Source organism: Neolamprologus multifasciatus, chromosome 12 (assembly GCF_963576455.1).
Source record: "Neolamprologus multifasciatus chromosome 12, fNeoMul1.2, whole genome shotgun sequence".
Taxonomy (NCBI): Eukaryota; Metazoa; Chordata; class Actinopteri; order Cichliformes; family Cichlidae; genus Neolamprologus; species Neolamprologus multifasciatus.
This window is the reverse complement of record NC_140450.1, coordinates 612,505-619,435: the sequence shown is the minus strand read 5'-3', so window position 1 is coordinate 619,435 and position 6,931 is coordinate 612,505. Positions and strand designations below refer to the sequence as shown.

The 6,931-nt window shown below is 44.9% G+C and overlaps 1 protein-coding gene across 1 annotated transcript in view; it reads right to left on the bottom strand.

The window, feature by feature from the left end:
- The window catches only part of c5 (complement component 5), a 33,000-nt gene extending 26,352 nt beyond the window's left edge, over positions 1 to 6,648 (bottom strand). The window contains exons 1-10 of the mRNA XM_085179609.1: positions 6,507 to 6,648; positions 4,467 to 4,662; positions 4,230 to 4,383; positions 2,741 to 2,811; positions 2,569 to 2,666; positions 2,417 to 2,499; positions 2,243 to 2,333; positions 2,047 to 2,155; positions 1,041 to 1,173; positions 845 to 960 (exon numbers count right to left, since the gene is read on the bottom strand). Of these exons, the coding sequence (XP_085035735.1) occupies positions 845 to 960; positions 1,041 to 1,173; positions 2,047 to 2,155; positions 2,243 to 2,333; positions 2,417 to 2,499; positions 2,569 to 2,666; positions 2,741 to 2,811; positions 4,230 to 4,383; positions 4,467 to 4,662; positions 6,507 to 6,574 (1,119 nt within the window). The 5' untranslated portion in view covers positions 6,575 to 6,648. The remainder of the gene's footprint in view (positions 1 to 844; positions 961 to 1,040; positions 1,174 to 2,046; positions 2,156 to 2,242; positions 2,334 to 2,416; positions 2,500 to 2,568; positions 2,667 to 2,740; positions 2,812 to 4,229; positions 4,384 to 4,466; positions 4,663 to 6,506) is intronic.
- Between the last annotated feature and the right edge of the window lie 283 nt (positions 6,649 to 6,931).

The following is a 6,931-nucleotide window of genomic DNA, read 5'->3' as shown; positions in this document are numbered from 1 at the left end:
TTGCACATAAACCACTACACTGGACACTAATGTGTCACTCCATACCTGCCACCCAGTGACACGTATGTTGTCCACCTAAGTGGACATGTAAAAAAAACTCTTCAAAAAGTACATGTTTAATAAAAATGAAGTTCAAAGATGAATAAAAATACTTAAGAAATCCTGATTGAGGCTGTCATAATTCATGCATGAAAGGGTTAAACTGAAATAGATGATCAGGAGTGGGCAGCATCTGGGCAGCCAGCCTGATGTGGTCATCGGTCTCTGACCCACAGTTTGGAATTATTGGATTCTTGTGTTTTTTGTGTTATTACAAAAGAAACTGTGTCCTTTCATATATTGTTTAGTCTGTTCTGCGAGTTTCCTATCAATGTTTTTAGTTTTTAGTTGGGTCATTTTCTAACCAGCATTTTCAGAAACTATTTGAGCTTTGGTGAAAAATGACTTTGACACTGTGGTGCTAATACCTGTTCTCTGAGGTTGGTCCACAGCCTGAGACACTATGGACACTCACAAATGGAAGATAACGTCAGCACAGCAAAGAAGAAGAGGATTCAGAAAAAAGTAAGCATAGTCAGACTTCCTGGTTCTGAAAACCCTGAAGATATGCCGCCGTGAAACGACTGCAGCTATCACTAATACTGCTCCCGCTCCCATTGGCTATAATAGGAAAGTATTTGTGGGATGTGAAGTGCTTCTAGAGCACAGCGATTGTATTCGTGCGAGAACCATGACATGAAACTTGGTCTGAACACGGCATCGCACAATCCCTCAAAAAGGCTTCAAACTGAGCGACGGTCGCCTGAACCACACGTTAAACATAAAGAGCTTCTATGACACACACCTGGATGTTATAAGGCAGTCCAGGTTTGAGGAAGGGGGGCGTGGACACCAGGCTCAGGCTGTAAGGTGATTTGACAAACTTCACTGCAGCAAACTCAGTCTCCTGAGTAATACCACCTGAGAGACAAAATCCGCCCCACAAATTAAATATTTAAGTATTTCAAAGAATCGGGCTAAGAGCAGTGATCCATGCTCACCTGTGCTCTCTTCCACCAGTACAGCTATGTACAGGTACTTCCCCAGCAGGCTGTTGAGGTCTTTTGGTCCATTGTATTCAGACAGAACCTTCTGCATATTAACATTCACATCCACGTCACCCGCTGAGGACAACTGAAAGAGACACACACAGACACCGCTGTCAAAGAAACACAACAGATATGAGTTACATGATGAGAATCACCTGGAGGAGGATCGTCAATAACCTAACACCACTAGAATAATGTCGGCTTCTCTTTATGCAGGTAACACCCTAAAAAAAAGCCCAAAGTTAGAAGCACTGACCTCATCAACTGTCAGTGGGATTGCTGTAAGAGGTTCATAGATAATTTGCAGATGCAGCAAACACAGTGTTTCTGCGGTCTTGGTGCCAAAGTTCAAATCAACATTCTGAAATGTGAGCTGGTTCTTAAAAAACACCAGCACTGTGAAGCAGCTGGACAAAGAGCCTGACTATCCCCCAAAGTCCAGTCAAAGATTTGAATGAAGACTGCTTAAACCAGGAGGACAAACTGATTCACTCTGCGATCTTTTTAAGAGACCACATCGAGCATTCCCACCTCCACACGGAGCTGAAGTTCAGTACCTGTTTGGAGACCTGTAAGAGTCGTGACAACCTCCGGCATTCAGATCAAGTGAGTAGTGTACGAGGTGAATACCACGGCAGGTCTCCCACACATCACACAGTTCTGAGCTAAAATGGACCGTCTGCAACTTCAAAACATCTGTTTTGGTTATTAGTAAACTTGCCTGATAAAAGAAATCCATAACAGTCTAAATATTGAAAAAACAACTATAAAAGTTACAAAAAGTCAAAGTAATACATCAGTCATCCTGAAAAAGCTGAACATTTGGATACCTGGATGGTTTCTGTAGCATAAAACAGCTGGAGCACGAGTGAAATGGTTCAAATAACAATAATGTCAACATTAATCAGCATTATTAATAATAATAACAAGTGTCCTTGTGTTTGTTCATGTCTCTTACACTTTCTCTGGTGATAGAGTTTGGGATGATAACTGGAGGACTTTTCCCACTAACATAGCCGTAGCGCAGAAACACGTCACCATCAGCCACCGGAGCGCCGTGGAGATACCTGGGACAGGTAAAAATACCACTCGTGTGTAACTGACAGCTTTAAATTATTTGAAAGTCTATAAATAGTGCAGAAATGTTTATTCACCTGGCTGAAACCTTGAAGTTGAAACTGGTGAATGAATTGTGACTGATGTAATTTGCTTCTGGTTCCACTTGGATGGAGAAACTGGGAAGAACTGATGCAGGGTGAAAGCCATTAATAATGTGTGTTTTACCCTCGATCAGCACCAGCAGTTTGCTTCATGATATTATAATGTACCGTATTCTCTAACTTCAAAGTCGGTGGTTGCTGTTGTGGTGAAATCCTTGGAGTAAGAAGCTTCAATGGACCAGATGCCCAACCTGGAATCACAGACATGACCTTAGATACACGCAGCTGTGTGCTGCTTGTTTCACACTCTTATTTCTTACTTTGGGTTGACGGGGATCTTAAAGGGGTTTTGCAGAGATGGGATTCCATTGTTCACATCGACCATCTCCACAATGTCCACTGTTGTATAGTCCGGGTCCTGGCGGGAGGGAGGGGGTAAGATTTTATGGAACTGCACCCTCCTGCTACTACACAGGACAACTTCCCGCTTACCTTAAATGTCAGGTAGACGCTGCGATTAGCCGGTCTCAGCTCCTGGTTCAAGGAGAACGCCCTCACTTTGACTGGGAACAGAAACACAGCTGTATGAGTGACGAGGGTGATGGTGTAACGGAGAACCTGAAAGAGGATCGTCTGAATTTTTAGGTTAATGAGAGTCATCCGACTACAGAAACCATGACAAAGACAGCCTGAGAGATGAAATCCAGCTCTGAGCTGATGGAGACCTTAACAGGAACCCTTGGCAAGGACTGGCTGAGGAGATCTACCAACACACCGAGTAATATTTGATCTTTTCCACCTGGTTCATTATTATCAGGAAGTCCTAAAAACTCGCTGAAAAGCCTTCAGCTAATCCAAAATGCTGCAGCAAGAGTCCTGACAGGGACTAGAAAGAGAGAGCAGATTTCTCCTGTTTTGGCTTCCTGTTAAATCCAGAATTCAAAATCCTGCTCCTCACATACAAGGTCTTAAATAATCAGGCCCCATCTTATCTTAATGACCTTGTAGTACCATATCACCCTATTAGAGCACTTCGCTCTCGCTCTGCAGGCCTACTTGTTGTTCCTAGAGTATTTAAAAGTAGAATGGGAGGGAGAGCCTTCAGTTTTCAGGCCCCTCTTCTGTGGAACCAGCTTCCAGTTTGGATTCAGGAGACAGACACTATCTCTACTTTTAAGATTAGGCTTCAAACTTTCCTTTTTGCTAAAGCATATAGTTAGGGCTGGACCAGGTGACCCTGAATCCTCCCTTAGTGATGCTGCAATAGACGTAGGCTGCCGGGGGATTCCCATGATGCATTGAGTTTTTCCTTTCCAGTCACCTTTCTCACTCACTATGTATTAACAGACCTCTCTGTATTGAATCATATCTGTTATTAACCTCTGTCTCTCTTCCACAGCATGTCTTTATCCTGTCTTCCTTCTCTCACCCCAACCAATCACAGCAGATGCCCCACCCCTCCCTGAGCCTGGTTCTGCTGGAGGTTACTTCCTGTTAAAAGGGAGTTTTTCCTTCCCACTGTCGCCAAAGTGCTGCTCATAGGGCGTCATATGATTGTTGGGTTTTCTCTGTATGTATTATTGTAGGGTCGACCTTACAATATAAAGCACCTTGACACTGTTGTTGGGATTTGGAGCTGTATAATTTGCGATTTGTGGTCCAGTTCTGAAGCTCTCGTGCCCATCGTTGGTACTGTCAGCTGAACACGGGTAACGTGATTGGTCTGTGACTATGCGTCCCTTATGCAACAAACTGCATGCTCTGTGTACTGTGGCAGCTTTCTATCAGAACCACCATGAACTTCTTCTGCAGTTTAAGCTCCAGCAGCCTCAACAGGCCACACCCTCTATCCTCAGACCCCCAAACCAGTCTGTCTTTATGACTACAAGACAACCACCTGTCTAGCTGAGTGTAAAGATGGGTTATACAACATAAGATTAATGAGAAGGCTGGAGTCTGAACTGGGACAAACTTCTCTCACCGCTCTGACGCGGCGTGTACAGCGGTTTGTCGGTTTGGATGAACAGGAAGCCATTGGTGCGACTGATGGGCACAGACTGGTGCTGATTGATCACGTCTGACTGCACATGGAGAATCACATGATCTGCACTCTTGTCCAGCTGGTTTGGGTACAGCTGTAAAAAGGAAGTAACATCATAAGTATTTCAGATGCCTTCAGGTAAACTGCAGGTGTTAGCCTGTTAGCATCTTTTCTCACCCGGACTTTGGCTTCAGCCTGGTGGTTATTTTGTGCATTGAGGGTCACGACCTCCCGAGCCAGAACCCGGTGACTCTGAGCCATTGACGTCTTCAGGAACAGGTAGACGGTGACTTCACCTGTAAAACCAAACAGCTGCACCACCACGGTCTCCACGGCGTCCAGGCGGAGCGATAGAGGTGCCGTTATCAGATACCTGAGAGAGGAGACGTTTTAAGTTGATGCATATTTAGGTTGTTATCAGTTTGTCACGTTCGTCTAGAGCGGCTTATGCTGTTGATACTTGCACATATCAGCACATACAGTCTGTGAACGTTTGTCCAGACTCGTATCAAATTTAAATTTAAGGAATTACATTTTTAAAAAGCATATTTATGCTCAGTGAATATTCTGCTGTTATTCCAATGAGTCAGAAACAACTCAAAGCTAGCGCTCCATGGTCTAAGTAGCTTGGAAAGAAGAGCGTCTGGACTTCTGTAAGTTGCTTGAAGACGTTTCACATCTCATCCAAGAAGCTTCTTCAGTTTTAAGGTCAAAAGGCGGAGAGTCCCCCCAAAGAGGGACAAAGGACCCCCTGATGATCCTCTAATCGCCTGAGCCAAGGTGTGAAACTGGGTGTGGGTCACAATCAGCCAGGGTTTCGGGTGAGCTCATTGTGAAACCTGGCCCCACCCTGTCATGTGACTAACTGAGGTCAGATGGCCCAGGATGTGAGTGGGCGTCAAGGTTTCTGGATTATAGGCAGACAGTTGGGGTCATAAGCCTCGCCTTTGTTCAAAGATGGCTGCTCACAGTGGACATAGATGCTTCTTCCACTCCTCTTTCAAACCATCTGTCTTCTCTTTAGAAGACGGAGACCTCCATAATCACTCTTGGCTCGTGTGATTATGTAGAGAGGATAGTCTAATCTGGGACTCTCCACCATTTAACCTTATACCTGAAGAAGCTTCTCGGATGAAGCGTCGTCAAGCAACTTAAAGAAGTCCAGACCCTTTTCTTTCCGAGCTCCTTGGACTACGATGACCTGGATGACTGAGAACCTTCACAGACTAACACTCCATGCAAGCTACGAGCTGTTTCCCCCACACACATCCCCACAAGTCCAATGCTCTCAATCTCCAGGAAGTACCCAGAGTTCAGAGGTGTCTTTAAAGGGTGAAACAAACCTTTAGTAGTTTTTTCCACCTTCTTATTTCGGGGTCTTAAAAGTCAACTGGATGTAATTTTGGTTTATTTCAGGCTGCTGGAAACTCAGAACTCGGTGTGAAGATTTCAGTTTATCACGTAGTGCCAACTCACAACAACGTTATCTTGCAGCTCTTTTTATCGAAAGACTACAAACTTTGTTGCAGCTGCAAATTTAAAATGTTGGTTGCAAAAACAGCCCCGACTGCTCCGCACCGTACCTGCTGAAGCCTTGGCAAACATGACCGTTGAGCAGGGGGGCGTTTGGGTTGGTTAACGCTCTCCTGGAGGTGTGTGACTCACCCGGTCAAATGTGATTGGTCAACAAAAGCTTCTTGCACAAAAACCTTGTCCCTGTCTATAGAAGTTATTGATTCTGTGGTTCTTAACCTCTTGACAACCACAGGTTTCCACTGACCTGTTTGGAATAGGATCACATTTATATGGAATTTTCACCTGTTTGGCGTGCCGGAAATCTGGAAGGTCAAAATGGATCTATGACATTTGGTTGGAGAGGTAAAATCTTCTAGTTTGAAAAGCTGGGCATGTTTAGCATGTGGGGAAATTCAACCTAACCTTAACCCTCACTTATCCACTGGTGACCTGATGGACTAACGAGGACCACGCTGACTCTCTGCTGTTTGACACGGCCGGCCTGATCGAGGAAATGCAGGACGCTACAAGCTTCTTTGTGCTTGGGCATCAAATAAGTTGTTCTGACCTTTTGTTTCTTCTGCACACTCTGCAGCTGAACACGAACGCAGCTGTTTAAGCCAAAACAGCTGCGGCAGTAAATGTGAGGCTGCAGGGTAATAAAACATTCATTAACAAGTAATAAAGTTCAAACAGACTTACGAGCTGGACTGAGCCTCCGACCTCCAGCAGAGAAGCCACACACACGCGAGGAGGACACACACCTTCATCCTGAAGGTGAGTCAGAAACACACTGAGCTCTGCAGAGAACTGAGCGACACAGCTGGATTTGATTAGTTATTCATTTACTCGGCTATTGGCAAACGGCTGGGGGTCCTGAGTGAAACACAACCGAGGTGGAAGCTCCTCTGTTTGTTTGTATGCAGAGCTGAGTGTGTAACAAAGGTGAGTTTACTCAGCAGGGGTTTTTGGGTCTTACCTAACACTGTTGACTCTCAGGTTATCAGAACGCAGGCATTCACCTCTCTGCTGCCGGCTGGGCTCCTCGCGACGCCAGAAAACACGATCAAAGGTCAGCACTGAAGCATTTTGGAGAATTTTAATAAAACAGACCAACTGAGTGAGGT